Consider the following 27,937-nt stretch of genomic DNA (forward strand, 5'->3'; position numbering starts at 1 on the left):
AATATTTCGATGTACTGTCCATATTATTTCTTTATACTTATTTCACATAATGAAATAATTTTGAAATGATAAACAGTATGATCATACGAAATCTAACTTAAAATATAAAGGCTTTGCTACTCAATCTCTAAAAATGCTTGTTTGTAGCATCTGCCTGAACTGATCAATGACAATTCCACCCAAATTTTCCATAATCTGGTTCAAGCCCATGGCTTTTTCTATTTAGGATAGTCAACCCCTTTGATATGCCATCACTAAGAAGACAAATAATAATGTCATAAATCGGAGAGAACAAAATTCACAATCTAGAAAACTACTTCACTGAAATGACATGTTTGATGAATGGAATTGGTATTTATAGAACTAGTAGTGTTTGTTGGCATTCTTCTCGCATGACTTTTTGTGTCTCTAATGTCATTAATTATAAATTAAATCATGAATAACTACATCACATTTTTTTTTCACTTTTCAAATCATATTACTCAATAACTACAAAATTTAAACCGTCGAATGAGTCTTTTCCAAATGTTTGATAGAAAATGTGTCTAATATTTAATGCACAATAATAACGAGAATTATTTTTTTTAACTTCATCAAATGTATTGCATAATATTATTATATGAACCATGAATTTAATTTTAATATTATGAAACTAGGGATGCCGAAACCCTTGTGTCGACTCGAATAACCCGATAAAATTACAAGGTTAGGGCTGTAATTTTGCAACCAGAATACAAAACGTGCTAAACAGGTTAGCCCATTAGAGCTGACAGGTTAAACGGGTTGGCCAGAATGAGTTGCGGGTCAGCCCGGCGGGTTGTAATTTTAAATTAAAAAACACTAAGTTTTATTATTTTTCTTGTACTTTTGGATTTCATATGTCACAATTTACTCGATTCCACACTACCAACTTTCAAGTTCTACCTTGTCACACTCTTCTTAGTTCCATCATCCGCCACAACCGATTTACCACTGCCTAAATCAATAATATAGTACTCCACCTTGTATTAAATTTTGAAGATGAAACTGCCGATGGCATTTTAAGATTTTTATCAAAAGTTATTAATAAATTTTATTGAATTATAATGGCACTCAAGTAGAAGTCACATAGATGCACTTGGGAGAGTAATTTTTTTTTTGCATACTGATAATCCTAGTAACTTTACCAGTGAAGGCAAGGCAAATGGGATTAATTGTCCTAAGCTTCACTCAAAAATTTTCTCCCCCAATTTTGTTTAGAAATAAATTATTCTACTATGTTAGAATGAGAATGATCTACATGTTTGCCCCATATACATCTCATGCAGGGAAGAGTGTTGAAAAGAGGGCACAAGGAAGGAATCAATAATTTTGTAAGATGACAGATGCTATAATTTCTCAAGTGGCGGAGAGAGTTGCAGCCATTATACAAGATCAGATTCACTATAAAGTCAGCTATGTCATCGGTAGAGGCGGGGAGAAGGAGCTTCTTGATCTTTTCAACAAGCTCAACACTATCAGAAATGTGTTAGATGATGCAGAAATGAAAGGAGTGAACAATCAAAGCGTCAAAAATTGGTTGAAGAAGCTCCAAGGCACAGCTTATGAGATAGACTACTTCTTGGATGAATGGATCTACTCACTTCTCAGACTTAAGATGGAAGCTGAGCGAAAGGTAGGCGGCTCCTTCAGCCTATCTTCAGCTTTATTGAGAACTTCTGTTCGTCATAATATTACCAAGAAAATAGAAAAGGTGAAAGCCAAGCTTGCTCAGATTCTAGAGGAAATGAATGAATTTAAATTTGTGAGGAAGCTTAATGGTGGCTTAGCCAACTCTCAGCCTGCAACTGATCATCCCATGCTCATATCTTGGCAAGAACAATCCACATCTTCGATTGACTTCAAGATAGACGAGGGGTCGGCCATATATAAGGAAAAGAATGACATAATGAGAAAACTGATGTGTAGTGGTGGTAATATTCAAATTATGTCTATAGTTGGGACAAGTGGACTTGGAAAGACGACTCTAGCTCAACTTATTTTTAACGATCCAGAGTTCGAGAAGGATTGGTTAAAAATTTGGGTATGTGTCCCTGATCCCTTTGTTGTGGATGTGGTTGCCAAAAATATTGTTGAATACGTGGGAAAAGAAAGGATTCCTCCGAATACCAATCAATCTGAATCTGACTTGGTTCTAAAAAAACTAAAAGCATCTGTTGAAAAAAGAAAATTTCTTCTTGTCCTTGATGATGCTAGTATTGAAGATAGGGACAAATGGGAGTTCCTATATATGTATCTCCAATATGGTGCGCCAGGTAGTAAAATTCTGGTGACAACAAGAAATGAAAAGACAGCTAAGATGATGGATAGCTTAGACGATGATATCTGTAGACCATCTCCGCTTAGTTTTGAAAAGTTTTGGTCATTATTGCGTGACATATCTCTTCCAGGAAAGAATGCGGAGGAATGTGGAGAATTTAAGGGTGTTGGCAAGAAGATAGCTAGGAAGTGTAAGGGATTGCCTCTTGCAGCAATTGTTTTGGGAAGACTGTTACGATTCAAGGATTTGGAAGGGTGGAAAGATGTAGAGAAGAGTGAAATATGGGAAATGGAGAATGAGGAAGTAAAGCCCTTTCCTTACTTGGCTTTAAGTTACAATGAATTGTCTCCGGATCTTAAGCTTTGTTTTTCATACTGTGCCATCTACCCTAAAAATTACCGATTTCATGTGGAGACTCTGATAGAAGAGTGGGTGGCACAAGGTTATATGGGCACTGTTAGTGGAAACAGTGGAGTGGAACTTGGGCGAAAGTGTTTCAAAAAGTTAGCAACACGGTCTTTGTTTCAAGACTTTGAGAAAAGTGGCGAAGAAATAAAATGGTGTAAAATGCACGATGTTGTACGTGATTTTGCTCTGATTTGTAGGATGAACACAGAAATAAGCAATAGAAGGTGTCCAGATTGTGATGCTCGGTTAGTCTCTCAAGCTCAAGATTATCGTTGCTTATTTTGGAACAAGGAAAGTCCTCTTGATCATTGTGATTGCGTGACCAGTGTAAAAGTGTTGAGAATTGAGAATAGACCTCCACCAGCAGGAATGGAAGATTTGATTCACTTGAGATGGTTGGATTTTAAATGGACTACAGTGTCAAAGCATGACCTCAAAATCATATGCAAGCTTTATTTACTACAAACCCTTTCCCTATCAAGGTGCAACCTAACAGAGATTCCACGAGAAATTGGGAATTTGATTCATTTAAGGCGACTGGACTTAAGTTGCAACGAAAAATTAAAGGAATTGCCAGAGAGCATGTATAGTTTGGTTGAATTGCGAACTCTTTCCTTATCGTGCTGCTCTCTGAAAGAGATTCGGGAAGAAATCGGGAATTTGACCGAGTTAACAGGACTTGACTTGAGTTGGAACAGAGGACTAAAGAAATTACCAGGGAGAATGTATAGTTTGGCTAAATTGCAAACTCTTTCCTTAGCATGCTGCTCTGTCCAAGAGATTAGCAGCGGAATTATGAACTTGGATCAGTTGAGAAATCTCGACTTAAGTGGGAACGCATCGTTAAAATTACCAGAGAGCATATCTTGTCTGGTCGAACTGCGAACTCTTTCTTTAGCATGCTGCTCTCTCGAAAAGATTCGTACAGAAATTTGGCGTTTGCGTCGCTTAACACAACTCAACCTAAGTTGGAATAGAGAATTGGAGTATTTACCAGAGAGTATTAATAGGTTGGTTGAACTTCAAATCTTGAATATTGAAGGCACAGAGGTGCACCACCGTTTGCCTCAAGCAGTAGGCAAGTTAAGTAATCTTGCATTAGTATTGAGAGAATTCAAAGTAGGAAGTCAATACAACAAGCTGGGATTGCTGAAAAAAGTGAAACATAGTACTGGATCTCTAACATTGGATATCTCCTTTAGTACTATGAGTAAAATGGTGAAATTGGTTGAGGATGCTCGAGAAGTGCAATTGAAGATACTCTTTCAAGAACTCGAAAAACTCAAAATATCTTTCGAGGGTACGATGAATGAAAATGAGCCTTCATCATCATCATTGCCATCACGATCATCAATGTGGATGAAGTTACTAGAAGCTCTCGAGCCCCATCACAAGTTGAAGCAGCTGACAATCTGGAGATATGAGGGCTCCACGCTTCCTTCCTGGATGTCATCGCCTAACTCATTTATAAAAGAGATGAGTCTCCATTATTTGAGTGAGGTTTCGTCACTGCCAGCTCTCGGGAAACTACCATTCTTGGAGGTCTTATGCATTGATAATCTGAAGAAATTGAAGCAGGTTGGAAGGGAGTTTTTAGGAATAGAATCTGCATCTAATGATGATGTTGTTGCATTTCCTAAACTCAAGGAACTGACATTTGTTATGTGCCCCGAATGGGAGGAGTGGGAGGACATAACAGAGGAGGAAGAAATATCTGCAGCCTCCATCATGATGCCATGTCTCACAGTGTTGTCCATCAATTCTTGCAAGAGTTTGAAGGAGCTGCCCCATCGCCTCCTACATAAGGCCGCGTCCGCGTTTAAATTGTTGGATACCGAGGGATCAACAGAGCTATCAAAAACATACAGATCGAACGCAGAAGGTTCACACTGGAAATCCATATCTAAAAATAATACCCAACTGCGTCGCCGGTGGTACTAATGCAAATTTATGTGTTTTTCTTCCTTGCGAGTTTGTTTTTGAGGTTGTGACATTTTTTTTTTGTTTGATCATAAATCTTCTGTAGACGGGTACTCTTTTTCCTTCATGGCATTTTTCCCTTTGGGTTTTTTCGCTGTGAAGGTTTTAACGAGGTCCGGCCTTGAGTGATCAGTTTGTGTTCATCAAGGTTTAGGTTTTTCGTTTTACTATCTCTCTTTTATAATATGAGTATTCAATTGGCTTCTCTGGGTTGTGTAACAAAAAAAATTCTCTTTTGTTGGACAATTAATTTTTTTTAATATGAGTATTCATTTGGCTTCTCTGGGTTGTGTAACAAAAATATTCTCTTTGTGGACAATTAATCCACAAGCTACATAAATGGCACATCAGATAATTAGCATTATTGGACTTCTGTATTGTGGATCTAGGACTTCACCTTATGCTTTTGTGTAACAACCCAGATCTGTGTTACTAAACCCTAAGCCTCAAGGTAATTTTGATTAAAAATAATTTATTAGTAGTATTAAAAAATCTAAATTTTAAATTTAATTTTATAAAGTTAAATCTAATATTGAAATAAAAAAACAAAGTGAAGAATAGAAAAAGGGAAGAACAAGAATTTTGAAATAATATCAGATTTAGAACATCATTGAAATAATATCAGATTGAAAAAATTAAAAATGTGAAAAGCCAAAATTGTCCAGCAACCCAAAAGAGCATATTCGGGTGGAAAATAGTCAAAAGGACAAATTTCAAAATAAACCCTTAGTACAGGGACTACTGACGATATTTTTAAAGTCCAAGAACTATGGACGAGATAAACCTATAATCCAGGAACTATTTTTGTAGTTCACTCTAATTTTAGGTACTCAAACTATAGGAAAATATCATACTAGAGAGGGTGGAGAAAATATCATATCCAGTACCTAGATATGAAAGTCCAAAAATGTCCTTCCAATGTTGGAGACATTTTTGGTGCAAAATTGTGATGAATAATGAAAAAGTATTATAAATATGAAACCCATGATATTTTTAAAATTTAGGGACCATTTGCACGTGAAATGCATGGTTGAAGGATCATTTGCGTATTAAAGAAAACAAAGAATGAATGAAATAAGAAAGACAAGGTATAAAACAAAAGAATGAAAATATTGAAAGGAGAGAGAGAAAGAAATGGCTACTTTTAATTCACTAAATGAAAGAGATGACTGCTTTTTATTCACAAAATCTTGCGTATCATGCACAGCTGTGTTTTTTATGCATAGCAGGGGTCCATCCCCGGGACGTGACCAGCTTTTAATACCTCATGCCAGCCAACCACGTCATAGTAAAATTATCTTGTTTGTGAAATCAAATTTCGAAAGCTTAGCACACTCACTTGTCTCTCTAGCTTCTTCTTCGTCTACAGAAATGGAATCTGGATATAGCGTCTCAGTTCATATACCCGAAGATGCTGCAGTATTGACAGGTCATCATATTCTCTCCTAATGTAGTACCTGAAAACTGTGAACCTGGTGAAATTCTACGAGTGCACCTCGTTCACATTATAGGTTTTTTTCTTGCTATTTCGAGTTGGAATAAAACGTAAGCTTAGATAAAATTATAAAGACGTGATCAAAAAATACCAAATAAAATATTGGTAAAATAAGTTAGTAAAATGTGGAATTAATTGCCAAAAAAAAAATAAAAAATGAAGACGTGATCAAAATAGAAAATTGAGACATACGAGAGACAGAAATTATGAAGTCGTTAACAATAACATTATTTGAATATTGAAACAGATAATCTGGGTAAGCTAATGTATAGAGCTGCAAGTGAAGGCGATTGGGTAGCAGCTGAAGTTCTGTTGAGTAGATATGAGCGAGTGAAATGGATGGACTTAACGGATCGAGGCGACAAGGCTATTCATCTGGCTATGTCTGGGAAACATAAAGAATTTGTGTGCAAACTAATTGACATGGTGGGATGTGAGATTTTAGAGGTGTTCGATGTGAATGGCTACACAGCATGTTGCAATGCAGTAATGGATGGTGATCTTGAACTCGTTCGCTTCATGATTGATGCCAGACCAAATATAGTCAATATAGTAAACCAGTACCAGACGACCCCCTTCATGCTTGCAGTTTCCTATGGAAACGCAGATATAGTTAAACATATGCTGGGTGTAAAGATTAATCTACCCAAAGGAAAATGGTTTGATCTCTTGGTAGTCGCTATAACCGGCAAAAAGTTTGGTATCTCTCTGCATCCCTTCTACTACTTGTTATTATTAATAGTGTTTTTTTCCGTTTTGGGTCTTCCATGTTAAACTCTTTTATTTTGCATCTGCAGATATGGCTTTGATATTAGTGCAAGCGAAAACAAAACTGGCCGCGTTAAAGGGGAAAGATGGTCGAACAGCTTTGCATGTCTTGGCGCGACTGGGTATCTAATCATGCATACACACACACCATTTCTTATTCATAAAATTCCAAATATATTCATGGAAAACTCGGGTTGCTCTTGATTCATCAGGAGATGCTGGAGATGCGAAAGCTGGTTTGTTGGCTGAGATGCTCTGGATAAGTCTTAACAGAACTCTCTTTCGTGAAGTGATGCAGCTTATGAATAAGCCTCCCATTCTACATGATGCAGCGAAAGTAGGCAACCTGCGTTTTATAGAGATGATTTCTTCCGATTTCCCTCATCTTTTAACACAAACCGACGATGAAGAAAACTCTATCGTTCACATCATTGCTATGCATCGACAAAAGGAGTTGCTTAAACTCGTCACAAACACAAAAGGTGTTACAAATTGCAATACATTCTCAGTGAACAAATATGGTAATAACTTTTTACATTCAGCTGCAAAATCAATACATCCCAATGGTCTTGAGATTGTAGGCGAGCAAGATGTTCAAATTCAAGAAGCGTTTGATTGGTTTAAGGTGAGAAACGAGAAAACTTATTGTCTTCTTGAAAATTCACATCAGGAATAGAGACTTGATTTGATTCTCTATGGAAAAAATGCAGACAGTGGAAGAAGTTGCACCGCCTAATTACAAGGAGATGAGAAACAATGATGGACATAAACCTATAGACTTATTCTGGAAAGAACACGAGGAATTGTTATCGAAAGGCCATGTGTATATGAAGAGCACAGCAGAATCTTGCATGATCATCTCGACTATTGTTTTATCGTTGGTGTTTGCTGCTGCCTTTGCTCCCCCTGGGGGATTCGATCAAGGCACGGGGATTCCTATACTGTTGAAGAAGAAATGGTCGGCAGCTTTCATCATATTCCAAGTCTTGGCATTGTCTAGCTCAACCTTGAGCATCATAGGTTTTTGGTCCATCATTTCATCCAATTACAAACAAGAACAGTTTTTCTTGTTGCCACTTACCTTGAGGCTCTCAATGTGTGCTCTCTTGCTCTCTGTGCTGTTTGTCATCTCTGCATTCTTGTCCGCGTTTTTTCTGGTCTTCGTTCAAGAGAGAAAAGCGCTTGTCGTATCCTTAATGGTTCTGTTTTACGCTATGCTCATCATTTTAATTGCTGTTCAGCTTTATAATGTAACGAGGAGAATTTTCAAAATCATTCGCAAAGTGAGGAAAAATTTGTTTCTTAGGGGCATGTTTACGATATTGGGCCTCCCCGCTATTGATAGAATTCTAATCCAGGCACTAGAGAAGCTGATAGCTCCACACCATCCGGCTCGAGGGACTGAAGAACGTCATTCACCTTCAGTTATAATGTGTTGTTTGTAATGTGATTGGTCTCTCTTGTTAGCCAGGTTTACCTATTGAGGTTCTGGTATCTTCCATCTTTGGTATTTAAACCTACATCATTGTATCTGATATTCAATCAATCAAAGCACTATCTTTTCCTTCACATCTTCTATCTTATTATGGCTTTACGCAGCAAAGCTTTTACATATTATCGTTCTTATCTTCATTCTTTATTGATAAATGAACAGAAATTTAAAGGTCATGTCACTGTGGACTCCAACCCGAGACCATCGGTCTCATGCATTAACTACAGAAAGTTATTTGAGTTTGTAATAGTATAAACCAAAAAATGAGTGTATCTTGTTCAAAAAACACAAAATCTGACTTCTTACAGGTCGCTGGAGGACATCCCTGAAGATGAAATTCGTGTAAGGACACGGTCATGCTTCTTTCAATGCCAACGAGAGGTTTTGCATCCTCAACTTACAACCCATTCTCACCTCCAAGCTTCAGTTTTAGTGAGGACCATACACCTTCATCTAGGAAAGCTGCTGACTTGTGGAGTTGGATGATTACTAGATGCTAATCTCACTTTCTTGCCATGTCTAGAGTTCATCCACCTTATATGCTGGTCCGGTATCTTTGCCCTATCTGAGGGAGGGCAAACTTGATAACATGTGCGGAGTTCTGTGGTTGTTCTATAAGTTTATTCGAATTGCTAGTACAAATGGTATATTGTCCAAACTTCATGGGATATAGCTTAGAATGCAGACACCTGACAGAATCATTAGAGAAGATTGGCAAATTCAAAAGGCAGGCTTTTTTCTTTGTTTGTTCGTTATTTCTCCGAGTTTTTGGTGTCTTGACTCGCAGTTAACGTTGTAAGGGCACGAATAACAGCCTTCATGGCTTGGGATGTATTTGATTGTAATGCTCAGTGTGATCTTATGTTGTAACTATATCTTTTTGCATTTTATGTTTGGTTTTCAATTTCATGTATGATTACTTTTGTATTCCGAATTTGAAGCCTATAAAATTATCATCATTTTCACTTTAGTTTTGTGATGGCTTGATAATAACATTGAACAAAAAGTGAAAGCTAAAGGTATTATAAACCATATATACTCAAAAACGATGTACATCTCCTTAATTCAATCACTCTACCAAAAAAAATGTTAGGGGCTGCAGGATTCTCTTCATATTCGTTGCGTTGTATTCTTTCGCTCACATAAAATCATCTTCGTTGTTGTCATAGCTAGCGTAGCTATCAACCGCCACGCGTTTCTCGTCATTAGCTTTCTTCCCAGCGTGCAGTTGTTTCTTCTTCCCAACTGTAAGCAATAGATAACTCGTCATAAACCATGTAACGTGACCAACGAAATTCGCCATACGACTGAGAAACTACAAACCTGTCTTCTTTCTGCCAGCAGTTGCTTCTTTCTCTGCTTTTATTTTCTCATTTGCAATTGCAGCAATGGCTGAGGCCACTTCTTTCGCGTCTGTACCTTTCAACGAAGCCAGCGACAGCCTCATCACAGCCTTCAGCAACCCAATGTAGTGATAGCTTTTCTGTAATAGAGAAAAATGGATTAGTCACACTTCTACAAAAAATGCTAACATATAAACAACAAATGCAAATATGCAGACCTCATATGGACGAAGTTTATGAGAGATGAGTTCCGCGTATTTCAAGAAGTCACTCTCGCTTTTCGGAATGAAATTTTCCAGTGTCATCTCCTCACCCTTCTTCCCAAAAAGCTCTGCAGTAGACTTGAAATCAGCCTCTTCAGTAAGCCTGTAGAAACAAGCATGTATTTTCATCGATGCTAATCACTGAAGACGGCCTGAACAATCCTAAATACAGAGCATAAGCGAACCTCTGCTGACGAAGTTTTTCTTCTATAGGGTCTAAAGGCGCCTTGTTCGTGGCTTGAACACCTTTCACCTTCTTTTCTTCTGTTTCTGCTGCAGTCGTTTTAACGGCCTTTTCAGGAGAAGGCAGTGGCTCGGCTTTAGGCTCCTAACCACATAAATGGGAGATGATAAGCTTAATTTACTACTGCAAGGACCTAACAAGCAAGAAAATCGAGAGATGTAATTAATGTAACGAAATAGTGCTTAAACGAACCTCCTCATCTTCATCTTCCCAAGAATCTTTAATACCTTCTTCGTCCAAATCCTCATCGTCCCAATTGCTCTTCAGTAGCTCCTTTTTGCTCAGGAGATCCGGAACAGGCTCGTCTTCTGAGACACAATGAGGTCGTCACGTTAATGTATTGGAAAAGTAACAAAGCAAACCATGTTACATTCACAACTTCACAAAAAACACAAGAAACAAGATTGTATGCAGAGCCAAAAAACCACATTTTGTTTGTGTTGGCCTAACGGTTGAGGGGTTAATGCTTGAGTCTACCGTGGCGCGATTTTCAGAATTTAATGTTGCATTAGCCAAGAACAGGCAACATTTATTTAATTTAGATCATCAACAAAACTATTTGGTTAATTAACTTTATGTGAATTCAGAGATAAGTGGATTTTGTACATGATGAAACAAACTTGCATAAGTAATTCAAACAGACAACTTCAGCTAGAGCAAAATCTAGAGCCCTAGATTAAATCAACCTCAACTTCCATCAAACTATTCAACAAACTAAATCCAATTAATCACATACAAGCCAAACCTACGGATCAGATAGGTAGAGAAATAATTTTTTATATAAATTATGGAAAATACGAACAAATAAAACAAAATTCAAAAATTCTAAAAATCCAATAGGATATTCAAATAAGACATGAAAAGAGTACCCCAATCCTCCATAGTTTCTCCTCTTCTGAACTGAAGCCTTTTCAAATTTGAATAACTCTCTGATTTAGGGAGAACTAATTTAAGTATGAAATAGAGATGGAACCTTTTCTATGAGAAGATGCAGTCGAAAATTTGGTGACAGAAAGCAGTCAGAAGACTTGTGCTGGGGATTGAGACAAGACTACTATATATAGTTAATTCTGTTGATGTTTTTTCCTTTTCACCGACTTTGGTTTTGAAGTGTGGATGGCAAGTTTGCAATTGATTGGATTTATATTTATATAAACATTCCATGATTTCATAGGAAGAAAAATACGTTATTTAAGGCAATATTGTTGCGTGTTGAGGATATTGCGTATTAAATTAAGTTAATTTTCATATAAATAAAATATTGGTGATACAAATTTTTGGTCAATTTTATTCCATTACCGTTCCATATTTCCATTCAAATTACGGTCAAACACAATTCTATTAATCGAAAATCCAGAATAAACTCCAAATCTTACCATAATCTATTTCGTTTTTAGTTATCATTCAATTTCATAATTATTTTTCAATTTGAAATTATTTGCAAGTACAAATAAATCATTCAAATTATTGAAATTGAAATTATATTAATTTAAGCTCATGAATTACATAATTTAAATTATGTCAATTTATCAAATAAATCAAATTATGAATTTTTTGCATAAATTATAATAGTACGAAAAGTTTAATTCGCGTTTCATTTTAATACATTTTATCAAATGAGTTTAAACAGTGTTAAGTTTTGCCTATGTAATCTACAAAAGAAGAAACAATTATAAAATGTGTACCAATATAAAATAATAATGAAACTTTTTGTACCAACATAAATACTATCTGTGTCCCGCATTAACTATCACATTTACTTTTCTGTACTCGTTTTATAAAAATGATAGTAGTATATAGTTAAAGTCGAGAAATAGTAAAATAAGAGAGAGAATAAGGTAACAAGAGTATTCTTTTCATTATTCCCCCTCTTACTTTGACTCTTGCATGTTTTTAAATGGAAAAATAAATTGATGTTGAGTTTTGATTTTTGTAATATATATATGGGGTGCGTTATATTGTTACCTATTTAAGTTGCTAACTCTGCTAACTCATCAATACAGTGTATTAAAAATGTCAACATTGTGACATCAAAATGTCAATACATAATATCAACACATTGTATTCAAGTTCAACAAAATTATATGTTGACATTTTAATGTCATCGTGTTGATATTTTTAATACACTGCATTGATGAGTTAGCAAGTTAGCAACTTAAGAAAGTTAGCAATTGATCACACCCCTATATATATAGGAGTGTTATATTGCTAACTCAATACTTAATTGTTAACTATAATGAAATAATAGCCCTTAGATATTCAAATCAAGAGCCTAGTTCATCAACCCCGAAATGTCGATACAATTAACAAAAAATGTCAGGGTATTAAGATCAATTTACAACAAATTAGTTCTAACTAACTTTTGGAAAATATCACATAACTTTAAAACGCATATAACTTTCTCGATTTAAATTATTTTTTGGCACAACATATATCAAATTAAAGATAAATTCATAAGGATTCTAACGAGATCTCACTTGCATATGTTCCGATGTCAAAAGTTGAAATTTTTTTCGAAAGTTTTCAATTTTTTACTCCCCCGTCGGCGTCTGCCATTATTTGTCACTGATTTCCTTATTGATCTGTTCGCAATACTTGCACGTAGGGATGTTAATCTAGCCCGAAACCCGCAGGTCGACCCGAATAATCCGGTAAAATTATAGGGTTAGGGTCGGAAAATCGCAACCCAGATACAGAATAGGGCTACACGGGCTGACCCGTTTGGGTCAGCGGGTTATACGGGCTGGCCCGGGTGGGTTGCGGGTTAGCCCATGGGTTGGGCATTTAAAATAAAAATATAATTAAAATTTTGGGTTATATACTTATATGAAGTATATATGGTAATTACAATATTAAAAGTAGCGTTGAATGAAGTGTATATGGTAAGTACAATATTAAAAGCAACATTGATATGGAGTATATAGGGTAATTATATATTCTCTCAAATTGAAAGTTAGAGTTATATGGAATATAGAGGCTATTAATATTTATTCATATTAAATGCTGCATTACGCCTTTCCTATCGAAGAGAATGATCCGGTTGAAGCTTCAAAAGTTATTGATGTATATGCATGTCATTCAACTTCATAGAATTTATTTTGACCTTACTACTATTTATACTATCTTTTTTAACTACTTATAATTTTTTTGGGGTATATAATTAAGAATGTCATTCAACTCCTTTTAAATGCATGATTTCCATTTAATTGTAGTGAGATTCACGTGTTCTACTAATTAGCGATATGTTTATATATTTTGTTTCAATCTTCAATTGTTATTATCTTATTTCTCTTGATCACTTTGATAATACTTTACTATTTGCGACAATCTATATTTTTTTAAGTTATAATATTGGATTGGATAGAAAATAACACACAAGATCACTTTTGGCCCGAATAGCCCGTGGGTTAGCTCGAAACCCGAAGATTCTAAGGCTAGGGCCGAAAATTTATAGCCCGAAAAATTCACAACCCGAATAACCCGCACCCAAATAGCCCGACAACCCGAGTGGATTGGCCCGAACCCGAGTGGGTTAGCCCAATTGACATCCCTACTTGCACGTATTTTTTATTTTGAACTCCACATTACATATTATCATTCACATTTTATTAACAAAATTAATTTTATTAACAAAATTGATATACCATGTAAAAGTATAACATTTATTCCACTAATTTTTTTAATTTAATTTTTATTATCTTTACATTTATGCCGAATCAAACTATGAAGATTAATAGTGGGGATGGAGTGCAATAGACAGAGTACTTACTAGGACTTGGATCCTCTGTTCTGCATTTTGCCACAACAAGGAATTCAAATCCATACTTACTATCCATTAAAAAATATGTCATAGAAATTAAGGAAATTGAAAACATTGCATACTACTCCCTCCGTCCGTCATTAGGAGTCTTATTTATGGGTGACACGAGTTTTAAGAAATCTTAAGAAAAATGGGTGGAAAAAAATTAGTGAGATATGAGTCACACTTGTATATATTAGTTTCAAATGATGTGAGTGGAATGAGTTAGTTGAAGGTGGAATCCTATTACTCCCTCCGTCCCAGATAATTCGACCCAGTATTCCATTTCGGGCCGTCCCACATAATTTGTCCCACTTCACTTTTACCATTTTTGGTAGTGGACCTCATATTCCACTAATTCATTCATACTCACATTTTATTATAAAACTAATACTTTAAAAGTAGGATCCACATTCACCAACCTTTTCAACTCACTTTCTATTAGATTTCTTAAAACCCGTGTCGGGTCAAAGTGTCTCAAATTATCTGGGACGGATGGAGTATTATTTATAGTAAAAATGAACTGGGACTCCTATTAAACTCGCGGACGAATTAAAATGGAAAAAAGTGTGACTCTTATTCGCGGAGAAAGGGGCCACATGAAATTTGTGAGTATGTGACATAGCTTGATTCAATTAAATCATTGAAACGCAAGGATCATATCTTTAAAAAAGGCTCCAAAGCCTCAGAGTCACACATCCATAGAGGAGTCTCTCAGGTCTAGCCCACAGCGCCTCCTGCCAGTTTTCCTCTTCCCGTCGTCACACAGCCATATAGATAATACCTGCAATCCAGTAGATGATGCCGTGCAGGTAAGTCGCTCTCCCACAGCTTCTTTGTGTCATCATTTTTTAAAATTACATTGCAACTGAATTATAATTAATATGATGAATGTTAAGAGATCAAGTATATAGAGCTTACTTTCATCTCTCTTATCTCTCTCATTTATGAATGGAAGGCCGGCGGCAAAAGGCAGATTCAGAATATATCTTAAATTTATCAAAATTAAATGTTAAGGCCAAAAACCGTTTTGTGTTCTCAATTTGCGAACACAAAATTAAATCTCTGTATATTTAAGACACAAATTTATCAAATTTAGCAAATCGATCCAATAAATAATGGATATTTTCATTTTGTGTTCTCAATATGCTAAATTTGTGTCCAATTGATGTGGCATGTGGGCCCTTTTTATTTTATTTTTTCTAAGAAATTATCGGTAAGCGCATCAAATCATTATATCAGATCAGTATATCACTAATCACTATGCTAAAAATATCTCACAACTATAAATAGATTGTTGGGCCCCAATATAAAATTTCTGACTCCATCATTGGACAGCGGGAGTATTAGAACGAAAAAGATCTAAATGTTTTCCCATATACAGTTCATGCAGTGAATGATCTTGTCTTTTCAAAAGTGGGCAAAAAGCATCACAAAATCGCACAAACCTAGTTTGTGAGGAAAGTGCAGCCTGTAGCTTGTAACAATGGTGGATGCTATAATTTCACGAGTGGTGGAGAGAATTGCATACATTATAGAAGATACGATTCTCCATGAAGTCACCTTCGACAGAGGAGCAATGGAGCTTCGCGATCTTGGTGAAAAGCTCCACAATATCAGATATGTGTTGGATGGTGCAGAAAGGAGAGGTGTGAACGATCAAAGCGTCAAAATTTGGTTGAAGAAGCTCCAAAACATTGCTAATGAGATAGACGACATTTTGGATGAATGTAGCTACTCTCTTCTCAAACATAAGTCGGAAGCTTCTGATGAGGTTGAGCAAAAGGTAGGCCGCTCCTTCATCCCATCTTCATGGTTATGCTTCAAGAAAGTTACTGTTCGTCATGATATTGCCATGCAAACACAAAATGTGAAAGTTATGCTTGATCAGATTCTAAAGGAGAGAGATGATTTTGAGTTTTCCATCTTTTCGCCTGATCATATGCAATCTTGGAAAATGCAATCGACATCTTTTATTGAACAAGAAAAAGTTTGTGGCTTCGACATATATTGGAATATGAGTGAAATAGTGGGCAAACTGATGCTTTATAGTGATCACACCCAAATTCTATCTATAGTTGGGATGGTGGGAACCGGGAAGACGACTCTTGCTCAACTCATTTATAACAATACTCATATAAAGAATGATATGTTTGATTTAAGAATTTGGGTATGTGTTTCTCATCCTTTTGATGTGGTTGGGGTTGCTAGAAACATTGTTGAGAGTGTGGGAAGAGATATTATTCCTCGAGATACTAACCAATTGGAGATACTAGATAAAGTTAGAGATTGTATTTCAGGAAGGAAGTTTTTTCTTGTCCTTGATGATGTTTGGACAGAGGATGAAGATGAATGGAGGCCCCTGAAAATAATACTTCAATATGGTGCCCTAGGTAGTACTATTCTAGTGACAACAAGAAATAAAAGGGTTGCTAAAATGATGGGTACCTACGACGATGATATCTATCACCCAAGAGAGCTTGGTGATGAAGCGTGTTGGTCAATATTACGTGACATATCCCTTTCAAGAAAGAGTGAGAGGGAATGTAGAGAATTCGAGGTTGTTGGCATGAAAATAGCTAGGAAGTGCAAGGGATTGCCTCTTGCAGCAGTTGTTTTGGGAAGACTGTTACAATTCAAGGATGTGGAAGGGTGGAAAGATGTAGAGAAGAGTGAAATATGGCAATTGGAGCATGCACAAATAGATCTGTTTCCTCATTTTGTTTTAAGCTACAATGAATTGTCCCCGACTCTTAAGCATTGTTTTTCATATTGTGCCATCTATCCTAAAAATTATCAATATCATGCAGAGTCTCTCATAGAAGAGTGGATGGCGCTAGGTTATCTAGACTCTGTTGGTGGAAATAGTGAAATGGAACTCAAAGGGCAAGATTTCTTGAACAATTTAGCAATGCATTCTTTGTTTCAAGACATTAAGAAAAGTGAGTCGGGAAGGAAAATTGAATGGTTCAAAATGCATGATATATTACATGATTTTGCTCTATTTCTTAGGGAGAATATTGAGGTGGCTGAAATGAGAAATAGAAGTTGTCAAGTTTGTGATCCTCTTTTAGTTTCTCAAGTTCAAGAGAATCATAGTCTTTTCTGGGAAAAGAGAATTCCTTTTCATGTTTGTGGTTGTGTGACAAGTGTTCGGATGTTAAGAATTGAGAATGGACTACCTCCGGTGGGAATGGAAAGGTTGATTCACTTGAGATGGTTGGATTTTAGTGGTACTGCATTGTCAAAGGATGACCTCAAAATCTTATGTAGGTTTTATTTATTACAAACTCTTTCCCTAGCAAGGTGCAACATAATAGAGGTTTCACAAGAAATTGGGAATTTGGTTCATTTAACGCGACTTGACTTAAGTGGGAATGAGAACTTAAAGGAGTTGCCAGAGAGCATGTATAGTTTGGTCGAATTGCGAACTCTTTCCTTGGCATGGTGCTCTCTAAAAGAGATTCGTGGAGAAATTGAGAATTTGGTTGAGTTAAGACGACTTGACTTGAGTTGGAACACAGAACTAGAGGAGTTACCAGAGAGTATTATTAGTTTGGTTGAGCTGCATTCCTTGAATACTGAAGGCACTAAGGTGCAGCACCGCTTGCCTGAAGCAGTATGTCAGTTGAGTAATCTTCTTACATTGGAATTGAGAGAACTCAAAGTAGGAAGTCATTACAACAAGTTGGGATTGCTGAAAAAAGTGAAACGTAGTACTGGATCTCTAACATTGGATATATCCTTTAGTACAATGAGTGATATGTTGGAACTGGTTAAGGATGCTCAAGAAGCACGGTTGAAGATACTCTTTCAAGAACTCGAAAAACTCAAAATATCTTTCGAGAGTACAATGGATGGAAATGAGCCTTCCTCATCATCATCACCATCACCATCATCAATGTGGATGAAGTTACTAGAAGCTCTCGAGCCCCATCACAAGTTGAAGCAGCTGACAATCTGGAGATATGAGGGCTCCACGCTTCCTTCCTGGATGTCATCGCCTAACAACTTTATAAAAGAGATCAGTCTCCATTATTTAAGTGAAGTGTCGTCACTGCCAGCTCTGGGGAAACTGCCATTCTTGGAAGTTCTCTACATTGACCATATGGAGGAACTGAAGCTGGTTCGAAGGGAGTTTTTAGGAACAAAATCTGCCTCTGATGATGATGTTGTTGCATTTCCTAAACTCAAAGAACTGACATTTGATACGTGCCCCAAATGGGAGGAGTGGGAGGACATAACGGAGGAGGAAGAAGAATCTGCGGACATCTCCATCATGCCATGTCTCACAGTGCTGTCTATCAATTTTTGCAAGAGTTTGAAGAAGCTGCCCCATCGCCTCCTTCATAAGGTCTCCTCGTCTTTAAAGGTGTTGGATATAGAGGAATCATCAGAGCTAGTGGCAACCTACGGAGAGGACAAGGAAGGTTCCCCATGGAGATCCATATCCCAACATAATCCCCAACTTGAACTCAACCTGTAATGTGTTTCTCTACCTTTGAAGTCTGTTTTACTTTTGTTGAGATTGTATTTGTGATTATGACATTTATTTTTCTTCTTTTATCGTGAATTTTTATCAGACGGATACTCTTTTTCCTTCATGGTATTTTTCCCACTGGGTTTTTTTTCCATGAAGGTTTTGATGAGGTCCGGCCTTGAGAGATCGGTTTGTGTTCTCCAAGGTTTAGGTTTCGTTTTCTCTTTTGTTTTATAATATATGCATTTCGCTTATTTGGTTGAATACCAAAAAAATTCTCTTTTGTTGGAAACTGATACACAGCCTGCATAAAAGGCATATTCGACAAGCATTACACAAAGACAGAAATTCAGATACATCTATGTTCTAAAATCTACTCAGATACATTTCAAATAACCAAAAATAACCCAAATGTCTTTTACCTTCACTACTTGTCAACCTTTGTTGTGACGCATTTGGCTCGTCTTGCAAACAAGCATTTCCGGCTTACTTCCTTTAGAAGTCATAACTGCATATATTAGAGTAAAAAGAATGGTAAATACAAACAGTCTGACTAGTCATTTCATCAAACACTTGGGCCTGAAACAAAAATTACTTCAAACTTCATCAAATCGCCTAATAAAACTCATTTCAAAACTATATAGTATGTGATTAAAACGTACGGTAGCAACATTAGTCAATAGATTACCATGTCACTCATTCTCGGTAACTGATACTATACTGATACTGATACTCACCATGTAAACGTGATTGACTCCTACAATATAGCGACTTTGGTTGGTTGAATTACAAGTTTTGTGACAAGTTTGTTGTAAAGAAGAAACAACTGCACATTGGCAAGATAGATGATGGCATGGACCATGTGGTGGTTGATAGCTACGTTGGTTATTACAACATCGACGTGATTTTATGAGAGTGAAATGTAGTACAAACGAATATGAAGAGAATCCTGCAGCCCATAACATTGTTTTTGATGGAATGACTGAATTAAGAAGATTACATCATTATGATTTTGTGCTTATGAATGCTGTCTACATAAGGTTTTTGATACATTACATTAGCTTCACTTGTTCAATGTTATCATTCTTCACTGGTTTAGATTACCAATCATTCAAGAAAAGATATAACTGCATCAAGCCATCACAAAACTAAAGTGAAAATGATGATAATTTTATAGGCTTCAGATTTGGAATACAACATGAAAACCAAATTTAAAATGCAAAAAAAAAATATAGTTACAACATAAGATCACACTGTTTGAGCTCTACGCTCAAATACATCCCAAGTCGTAAAGGCTGTTATTCGAGCACTTACAACGTTGAATGAGAGTTGAGACACCAAAAACTTGGAGAAATAACGAACAAACAAACATACCATCCACCTCGACGAAGAAAAAAGCCTGCCTTTTGAATTTGCCAATCCTCTAGCTTCCACGGTTGTTTTTGATTCGGTCAGGTGTCAGCCTTCTAAGCTATATCCGATGAAGTTAGGACGTTATACCATTTGTATGGCAAGCCAACCAGCCTAGCAATTCGAACAAACAAGTAGAACAACCACAGAGCTCCGCACGTGTTATCAAGTCCTTGGAAGAACCATTTGCCCTCAGATAGGGCACAGATATCGACCATGGATGAACTCTAGAAATGGCAAAAGAGTGAGATTAGCATTTAGAAATCATCCAACTCCACAAGTTGGGCCCTTCTCTCAGCAGCTTTCTTTCTGATGAAAATGCCCCATCTTAGAGCCGCTTTAAGTTTGAGCCACCCTACAACAGCTTTTCCAGATGAACGTGTACGGTCCTCACCGAAACTGAAGCTTGGAGGTGAGAATGGGTTGTAAGTTGAGGATGGAAAACCTTGTTCGTTGGAGTTGAAAGAAGCATGACCATTCCCATTCATACTAAACATGCGCAGTAGATGCTGCATATCATCATTTTCAAGCATTTCATGAGTTCTTACACGAATTTCATCCTCAGGGATGTCCTCTAGTGCCCTATAGGAAGTAAGATTAGGTGTGACACTGGTAGGGAAGCTAGGAGAGGTTGACAGTGGTGGACCAAGTGCGAGCATGTTATCATTTCCAGATGGCTGAGATTGTTGCATTGTACTCATGAGCTGGTTAGGAGGATATGAAGGGCTCTCCAATTGCATAGAAACATTGAGATTCATATTGTGCGGTTGAGTAGGAAACTGATTTCCAACATTTTCATGATGAGCTGGAGAAAACAAAAGCAGACACTGTGAGCAGAATTCGTATTAAAGCGGAACCTGAGAGGGCATATTGAGAATAGCTAAAAAATGAAAAGCTCCAAAAGAAACTTTTCACAGTTCATGGAGTAATCAAACAACTGAGATCAGACATTCAAGGGATGGAACCACTGGCATTTAGAAAGAAATCAATAAAATAGAGAGGAAATCCCAAGAACATCACAAGAAAAAATATACGCCATTTTTCACGGCAAGATAGGCCCACTTTCTGCAACCTGGTCAAAATAATTATCCCTAAATGCAGTACCACATTAAGCCGTGCTTTTGGTTACCTCTTGTAGCCAGTCCAGGGGTGACAGGACTATGTTCAACATGATCTGATGCTGGGAGAGTAGGTAGAGTAAGGTGATCAAAAGAATTAGGCTGATATTGCGATTGAATCCTGTGATCATTTTGAGCATCTGGACTCTTATTTTGATCGAAACCCAGAAAAGATTTGCTATCATATTCTATGACATGCGTCCAGTTGTCATATGCCTTCTTCACTAATGTATCAACAAAGACCTGCCATGAAAACGTATATAAGCTATCTGTTTAACTGCTCATTTCATTTGGCAAAAAAAACAAATTTCTTGCCACTGATTCTTTATTGAACCATTCAAACAGCCAATTTACATTTTAGTAACAACTGAGTTATGGGCCAGAAAAGAGGGGAACATCAGATGAGTAGTAAACTATGATGTAATAGTGACAGGAAGCAAAATCAGTACAGTTGGCTATCTATTATCCAGTACCTGTTTATGAAGAATTAACCCATGAAATTGTTTACTGGCCCCTACCAATTTTCTTAATAAAAATAATAAAAAAATTGCTTGCAAACTAACTATGTCTTGACGTAGGCTCAACTGTGGTAAGGCAGCCAAAAATATGATACCATCAAAGAAATTTTAGCCCTTTTCCTAAAGAGAGTAGGCAACATTTTCCAAAACATAGTCATGCAAGTAATAAAATTTAATCAGAGGCCCACTACCATTACTACTTTGAAATCACTGACCTTCTGATTGTCAGAAAGGGAATCAACTGAATGATACTGTCCACCAGCAATTAGACCACTCAACTCATAGATATCATTGAATATGACTCCTACATTTCTTGGTTCATCAGGATAGTACACATAGAGTTTTCCACCCAAGACGCATGTCTTTGAGTGTTGTTCGAGAACATCCCACATCTTATTTGACATTCCACTTCCCAGTATCTGCAATGGTCAAAGAGTAATCCATTACGAGCATGCAGGAAGGACTATATGAAAGAGACAGCATGAGGAAAAGATATCTCACATGTCGAAGTTTCTGTGGATCTCTCACTACAAGTCGCAAGAAGTCTTCCACTGTAAATATTCCAGCTTTATTAAGCCTCTTATGAAACGACCCATCTTTACCAATCTTCTCCAATCTCCAAACTTCATCATTAAGTGCCGGCGGATAATGTTTCTTGTATACTACAAAGTACAAACATTAAACAAGTAAAACAAACTTACATCTCAGGATGAGCATGATGTTAGAGAAAATGCTGTTTTAATCAAAACTAAGCTTACATTCCCCTCTGTGATCCTTGACAGTAAAGGCATCTGTTTTGGCTTCTCGGATTCGAATGCCTTCACAAATACCAGAGGCAACTTTCAGACCAAGTCTAAATTTTCTGCTCCGAATCCAACTAGAGTTGTCAGTGAATGTCAGCTCCCCAATAGTACCAACACCTTGCTTTAAGGTCACTTGCAAGTCTCCAGTAAGCAGCGGCCGCTTTCCCTCTCGCTCCTTCACAATATGAGACTCAAATGTTTCCTGACTCCAGTCATCATCATCCTCATTGTTGAAATCACCTTCAAGCACAACAACATCTAATTTGACTGAAGACTCTGGACCTGATGTCACTAAATGGCCTGTATTTGCATCTAGCAACACAATATGGATTGCAGTACCCTGCTCTCCCTCCACTTTTCCACCCGTAAATAGAGGCAGCGACAACTTCGACCTGAACTGAAGCTGCAAATTTCTACCATCAGGGCCCTCAATTCTTTTTGGAGAAACCCTGCATGTTGATGGTGGAAATCTATTTAATGCATGAAACCAACACATAACAAAAGGTTCTGTACTTACCTAAGAGTGAGCATAAGAAATATTTTAACTAAACTACTTGAACCAATCAAACAAAACACAGAACAACGGCCATCAGCTAAAGAAAACATACATACCTTCCATTTAATTTGGCAGGGCCCAGTTTTGCCAAGGCACGCTCTACCTCTTCACTAACCTGGTAGTCAACGACTCAAAAGGTCATTTAATTCATAAATTACAAGCCATGGATTATCATCCACAATAAGCAGAATTTTGGAAAGTAAGTAAAGCATTGGTTCCAACTATAATGGCCTCAAGCATTGGTAACACTGGATGAGTATTCATACCAAAATGGACTATAATCTTACCACTCTGCGAAGAATTGGTTCCAACGATGAGCATAGCTTTTGTAGACTGTCCACTTTAAGAGCCTCAACAATAACACTGCATTAATGATGAATCATACATTACAAAGTGCCTAGCCAGCCAAGCCTTAGAAATGCAGCAACATTATCACATTGCTTCTAAGCGTTCGAAAATCTTCACATACATGCAAGATGAGAGCACTGTAGTTTAATACGAGTAGTTGTCTTAGCAACAAAATAAATATGAGGACCAAGCCAGAACTAAGAGCACACATCACACTGAACTGAATCTACTATAGATCAACTAAAGTTACAATCAGTTCACTCTCGCTATTACAACTTAGTTAACTAAAGCCTTACTTACCATTGCAACTTGTCTAAATAAGATACATCAAATGGAGCATAATTATGCATACTAAGCTAACAACTATGACGGATGGTTGCATTATTCCACTAAACAATTCAATCACACACGATGGTTCTAGTACTAATCTCTTGACATATACTGATGATATACATGGAAAGGCATCATGTACCTCCTAAAACCACTACTACAAAACGGTCCAAGAATTTTTCACAGAGCATATACATGGCAGTTTTTTCTCAATCAAACTGCTAAGTCTTTGTTACTAAGCAAGCACTCGCTTTGCAGCACCATTATCAGCTACTCAAAACTCAACATAATGTTCAACTCAATTCACATCACAAAAATGAAATAAATTATAGCAATAGTACTGATCATCTCTGATCAACTAAACGCAGATATCGCATACAAATAGCAAACACAACAGGCGCAAAAAAAAAAAACAATTTAACCTCAAAATCACCCCCCCAAAAAAGTCAACTCATCAGAAATTTCCCCACTCCAGCTGAATCTCACTGCAATTTTAAGAATTCAAGCTCAATGTACTCTCCATGAGCTCCAATAGCAATAATGCACACAAAAGATACACAATCTCTAATCATCTAGGTAAACCTAGATGTCGAAGCCTATTAGAAACTTAGAATACCTAGCGAGAGCGGGTCGTTTCCTATCCGGTTGACCTTCCTCGCTACCGCTCGGATCCAAACTCCGCTTCTCTCTCGCCGCCATACCTTCCATATACTGCCTCTGCATCTTCGCAACAGTTTCCTTATTTTCAAATTGTGAAAAAGGAATGCACGCCTCCAAAAATACTATTTAATTCAGGGAAAATTAAACAGTTTTTTAATACAGATCAGATCTGATCCGATCCAATTCCGATAATTTATCATGAACTGACTGAAATTTTTCGAGTGAAATTGAAGCGAACGTGAGAAGATTCCGACAGTGAAAAATGGGAATATAAGGAGCCGAAAGCGGGAAAAAAAATTGAAATTGCCGGGAACGAGGAGAGAGGTTTCTGGGGAGTTTCAACGAAGCATCGCAGCAACTTCCTTCAGCTCATATGAGTATTCAACATTTCTATTGTGGTGGCTTGGAATAGTAATTTTGGCCGTTTCTGCTATTGCCACTCTTTTAATTTAATTTAGTAGTACTCATTTTTTTTTCTACTTCACTTAATATAACGTGATTAGGGCTGTGATAAAAAAAATTTATCATTTTTAGATAACACAAATGTAATTTTTAGTTTATTTGTGATATTCTGAGAAAAAAACTAAAAATGAACTAAGATGAACTCTGTGTGATGTAAAAATGATCTCTGAGTTTTGATATTTATTTTAAAAAGATATTATTATATAAATAAAATGGGAAATGTGTGATGGTTATATTTTCTGTTTTTCAAATGAGGCACCTATTAAATAATATAAGAAAAAATAAATTATTTATTAAATATGGGAGAGTACTAATTTTACTTAAATCGTGTCATTAGCAAATAGAGCGATGGTATTTATCTTCAAAGAATCTGTCAATCTAATATTGGATTCTCTAATAAATATTGCATTTAGTATAATTTCTAGTGTGTAGGTTAGTTAAGCCAATAGCATGGGCTCAGATAGCTTAATCATATTTTTTTTAAGTTTAAGCAAATTAAGTATAGTTGTTAATTATATCTTAATGGCTTAATTTTAGTCATAAAGGTTACGATTAATGAGTGTCGTCATTGCATTTCTTTTAGAAAACTAAAATATGTCAATCTGAAAATTATGCTACTAATATTTTGTAGAGTTAAGTGTGATAGTACTTCAATTTTTAAATATAATTTACGATATTTTTTGTAATATAGTCGTACCACCTAACAACATAAAATATTTTTAAAAAAAAATTAGTAGATGCCATAACCAAGTGATATTAAGAGGGTTGACTTAATAGAGTTGTAAAAACATGGGAAGTGTCAATAGCAATCCAGTAATCTAAAACGGACGGCAGCTTGAGTCTTTCACTACGATTTGGCCCACGTGATTTAATAAGAATATCGTTCTTTGGATGATGTGGCACGGCCCCACCAAGTCGTGGTTAGTTTAAAGTTAAAATTAGATTAAAGTAATATTAAAAGACAAAAATTAGAAGTGCGTGTATGGTCAATGCTATTAACACTTTCAATTTCAAATATCTAGATGTTTAATTAGTTGTGAAAATTTTAAATATCCAAATAAATATTAGGTGTTTAATTAGTTGTGAAAATTTTAAATATCCAAATAAATATTAGGTATTGTAGTTAAAAATGTGCCACTTACTTTCTTAAAAGACTTCATTAAATATGAGATTAAAGTAAGATTAAAACACATAAAAATTATAAGTGCGCGTAGTCCATGCTATTACATTTCATTTTCAAATATGTAGATGTTTAATTAGTTGTGAAAATTTTAAATATCCAAATAGGATTGTGATCAATTGAGATTTTTTAGCATAATTGAGAAATGAGATGCAATATCAGTCATTTATTTTATTATATGAGTGGTCCAGATTTTACCACACAAAAAATATTTATAGATTAATTTATTATGAAAGGGAAGAATAGTAATTTTATATTTTAATTAGGGTTCTTCCGCTCAACCTGCTCCCAAATCAAACCAGACCTCTTGTGTCAAAAAACCAAGCACCACTTCTCCAATCCTCGCTTCTCCTCGTTCTCCACCACTTGTTTTGAGCTATTCCTACACAAATCACTGCCTCAGCCGCCGCAATAGCTAAGGATGAAGCGGGAGCATACCAATCACGGCAATTTCTCCAGTAGCAGCAGCTGCAGCTCCTCCACCAAGCTTGCGATGTGGCCGTGCGACACCGACGACGAGCTATTCGTCGTCCTCGGCTACAGCGTCAAGCCCTCCGACATGGCCGACATCGCGCAATCAGGTGTCCGCCTTCACCGAACTGCTCCAGATGCATTTCTACGAGACGTGCCCCTATCTGAAATTCGTGCATTTCACTGTGAATCAAGCAATTTTGGAAGCCTTCGCTGGTAGAGATTTAGTCCACGTTGATTTCAGTATGAAGCAGGGGATGCAGTGGCCGCCGCTGCTCCAGGCGTTGGCGCTGAGGCCGGGAGGACCTCCGAGATTCCGATCAATTGAAGGAAATCGGACAGAAATTAGGTCAATTAGCTAATTCAATCAACGTGGAGTTCGAATACAGAGTACATGTAACGAATTCGCTAGCAGATCTGACCGCCGCGCTACTGGAGAGACGAGAAGGCGAAACGGTCGCCGTAAATTCGATCTTCGTCCTCCACTCGTTGCTAGCTCAACGTAAAGTGTATTTGGTGTTAATTGTGATAAATGCAGTATAGATTGCCTCAAATTGTGTTTGCTTATTCAGTTATTTGCTTGTTTGAGGTTGGATTTGTTTCTATTTTTGCAAACTTGAACTTAGGTAGTTGAATCTCCAAAAAAAACTTCAAATTCTGATTTGAGTTGTGTTTCTGGAAAGTGAATTTGGTGTTAATCAATTGTGATAAAAAAATTAAGATAAAATAATTGTAATTTTTTAATTATCAATTGTGTTGGATGTGAGCTGGATTGGGGAATCAAGCATAATCATAATGCACTCTAGGTGTTTGGTGATAATTCTTCAGTTGGAAATTAGTACACAAAGTGTCTATCTTCTACTAGAACTCAATTACTATCCTGGAGAAACAAGAATTATTGGAAACTTTTTGAAAACAGTAAATATTAAAAACAGTAAACAACTAAAAACAAGCAAATCACGGAGAGAAAAGTATAGAGATAAGGGGAATTCCAGGGATGTGCTTTCGCTTTATGGTTATACAAATTCCAAACTACAATACCCTAGCACAGTTAATACTTTGAAAGGACGAGTCACCTAGCTTATGCTCATGCGATACAAACGTTGATTACTAACATTAGGGTTGTCAATCCTAACACGTAACTCCAAAAAGCTCCTAAGACCCTTGAAAAGTCCTCACTCTCAATTAACAGTGCCGTTTTAAAGGAAGCTAACTGTAGTGTCTACTAAGTGGATCTAACTCGCTTAGAACTCTGTCACGTTTATGAAGCAAGTTGTCAATCATACATAATTGTCACTCAATTACGAAGCATCATGATTAACTTAGGGAAGAAACAAAGTAAAAACAAAACGGATATTAAATAGAAAACGGAATTGTATAACCAAAGTTGCTACTAACACATCCCTAGAATCCTATGAGTTTAGTTACACATGACTGAATAAACTAAAAACATAGATTGAAGGGAAAGCAATCTGAACATAAAACTAAAGCAAATAAAACCCGTAGGTTG

At 36.6% G+C, this 27,937-nt stretch overlaps 5 protein-coding genes across 5 annotated transcripts; 3 read left to right on the forward strand and 2 right to left on the reverse strand.

The window, feature by feature from the left end:
- Positions 1–1,357: 1,357 nt before the first annotated feature.
- LOC125188491 (putative disease resistance RPP13-like protein 1) lies at positions 1,358–4,816 on the forward strand. Its single transcript, XM_048085354.1, has 2 exons — positions 1,358–4,589; positions 4,734–4,816. The coding sequence occupies exons 1-2, from the start codon at positions 1,358–1,360 to the stop codon at positions 4,814–4,816; spliced, it is 3,315 nt and encodes a 1,104-aa protein (XP_047941311.1).
- Positions 4,817–6,006: 1,190 nt separating this feature from the next.
- On the forward strand, positions 6,007–8,519 carry LOC125202580. Its single transcript, XM_048101001.1, has 5 exons — positions 6,007–6,116; positions 6,430–6,882; positions 6,980–7,072; positions 7,163–7,575; positions 7,661–8,519. The coding sequence occupies exons 1-5, from the start codon at positions 6,059–6,061 to the stop codon at positions 8,393–8,395; spliced, it is 1,752 nt and encodes a 583-aa protein (XP_047956958.1). The 5' UTR covers positions 6,007–6,058; the 3' UTR covers positions 8,396–8,519.
- A 930-nt stretch (positions 8,520–9,449) lies between these two features.
- Positions 9,450–11,305, reverse strand: LOC125202373 (eukaryotic translation initiation factor 3 subunit J-like). Its single transcript, XM_048100758.1, has 6 exons — positions 11,162–11,305; positions 10,485–10,600; positions 10,234–10,376; positions 10,004–10,151; positions 9,766–9,925; positions 9,450–9,687 (listed from the first exon to the last, which is right to left on the reverse strand). Exons 1-6 carry the CDS (start codon positions 11,172–11,174, stop codon positions 9,581–9,583), a joined length of 687 nt encoding a protein of 228 aa, XP_047956715.1. The 5' UTR covers positions 11,175–11,305; the 3' UTR covers positions 9,450–9,580.
- Positions 11,306–14,793: 3,488 nt separating this feature from the next.
- Positions 14,794–18,825, forward strand: LOC125222540 (putative disease resistance protein RGA3). The gene is made up of 2 exons (XM_048125215.1): positions 14,794–14,903; positions 15,476–18,825. The coding sequence occupies exon 2, from the start codon at positions 15,578–15,580 to the stop codon at positions 18,575–18,577; it is 3,000 nt and encodes a 999-aa protein (XP_047981172.1). The 5' UTR covers positions 14,794–14,903; positions 15,476–15,577; the 3' UTR covers positions 18,578–18,825.
- Positions 18,826–19,720: 895 nt separating this feature from the next.
- On the reverse strand, positions 19,721–24,668 carry LOC125222551 (calmodulin-binding protein 60 C-like). Its single transcript, XM_048125224.1, has 8 exons — positions 24,271–24,668; positions 23,264–23,339; positions 23,033–23,091; positions 22,376–22,869; positions 22,119–22,279; positions 21,833–22,036; positions 21,111–21,342; positions 19,721–20,786 (listed from the first exon to the last, which is right to left on the reverse strand). The coding sequence occupies exons 1-8, from the start codon at positions 24,375–24,377 to the stop codon at positions 20,239–20,241; spliced, it is 1,881 nt and encodes a 626-aa protein (XP_047981181.1). The 5' UTR covers positions 24,378–24,668; the 3' UTR covers positions 19,721–20,238.
- Between the last annotated feature and the right edge of the window lie 3,269 nt (positions 24,669–27,937).

This window comes from Salvia hispanica, chromosome 1 (assembly GCF_023119035.1).
Source record: "Salvia hispanica cultivar TCC Black 2014 chromosome 1, UniMelb_Shisp_WGS_1.0, whole genome shotgun sequence".
In the NCBI taxonomy this organism is placed as follows: domain Eukaryota; kingdom Viridiplantae; phylum Streptophyta; class Magnoliopsida; order Lamiales; family Lamiaceae; genus Salvia; species Salvia hispanica.